At 58.1% G+C, this 1,139-nt stretch overlaps 1 protein-coding gene across 1 annotated transcript in view, besides 1 other annotated feature; it reads right to left on the reverse strand.

Moving 5' to 3' along the window:
• Positions 1 to 711, reverse strand: part of Tco025E_08713 (uncharacterized protein) — a gene marked incomplete at both ends in the record, with an annotated part of 1,302 nt that extends 591 nt beyond the window's left edge. Inside the window, one exon of the mRNA XM_029375556.1 lies at positions 1 to 711. This exon is cut by the window's left edge and continues 591 nt beyond it. Within this exon, the coding sequence (XP_029224350.1) occupies positions 1 to 711 (711 nt within the window).
• Positions 712 to 772: 61 nt separating this feature from the next.
• Positions 773 to 975: a microsatellite.
• The last annotated feature ends 164 nt before the right edge of the window (positions 976 to 1,139 follow it).

Consider the following 1,139-nt stretch of genomic DNA (forward strand, 5'->3'; position numbering starts at 1 on the left):
TGTTGGTACGACGTGTTGGCGCCGGGGGCTGGGGGGGGGGACGGGTGCGGGCGGCGTCGAGCCACGGCGTCTTCGACACAGGCAGCCGCCGCCCTGCTGCCGGGGGTGAGGCGTAGCCGAGCGCAGCAGCCCCCGCTGTGTCCCGCGGGTGTCCCGCACGTACTTCCAAGGTCCGTCCTTCGTCAAGGTGGCCGTCCGAGGCAAAGCTGCCCGAGCTTGTTGCCGCGACCGGCGAGCCTCCAGGTCGAGCGCCAGGAGCCGCCTCTCCGCCTCCTGCATCTGGCGAGCGAGGCGGGCTTGCTCCCGCCGCATCTCGTTCATCCACTGAACGAGTTGCTCCCTCGGACTCCGTCGAGGAGGGCCCGGGTTGACCTCCACACAACCCCGCCGGAGCAGGGCGAGAATGAGTGCGCGGCTCAAAACGCGGCACGAGAAGGAGGAAGCGAGCAGCGACACGACGTACGACTCCATCGCCTCCTGCGCCCCGACACCTCGCGCACCAGGCGCTGGAAGGGCGCCTTCTGCAGGAGGAGGTCCGTGGAGCGCTGGAACTGGCGGATCCCGCGCAGCGCCGCTGGCGCCCGGGCACCGTGGCGCTGTGCGTGTTTCACGCCCGTCGCCGCGCCAGGGCCTTGGGGGCCTTCTTGCTCTTCTTGGACGTGATGGTCCTCTTGCTGCGAGTTCAGGAGTGCACCGGTGGAGGGATATCATCCCCCCACTGGCAATTACCAGTGCGATCCAAAGCCGCACCAGCGAGAGGGAGAAGGGTGTTTTATTTATTTATGTTTTATTATTATTATTATTGTTTTTATTTTATTTTATTATTATTATTTTTTATTTCTTTATTTTTATTTTTATTTTTATTTTTATTTTATTTTTATTCTTCTCGTTTTTTAGTTTCTGTTGATTTTGTAATGATTATGTTTAATATTATGATTAATGTTGGCGGTAGGGGTATTATTAGTAGTATTATTACGCACTGCCGGCTCTATCCTCCGTGCGACTCCGCAGAAAGAAGCGGCAGTGTTCTATAAGTGTTTCGAGCCCCTTCCGCGAGTTGCCCCAGAGGTCGGCCACCGCAGTGTCCGCCGGAAGAGGGTTGCAGGAGCATCGAAACATTTGTAGGGCGGCGCCGCAGT

The sequence above is a fragment of the Trypanosoma conorhini genome, assembly GCF_003719485.1.
Source record: "Trypanosoma conorhini strain 025E chromosome Unknown Tco_14.4_contig_00853, whole genome shotgun sequence".
NCBI lineage: Eukaryota > Euglenozoa > Kinetoplastea > Trypanosomatida > Trypanosomatidae > Trypanosoma > Trypanosoma conorhini.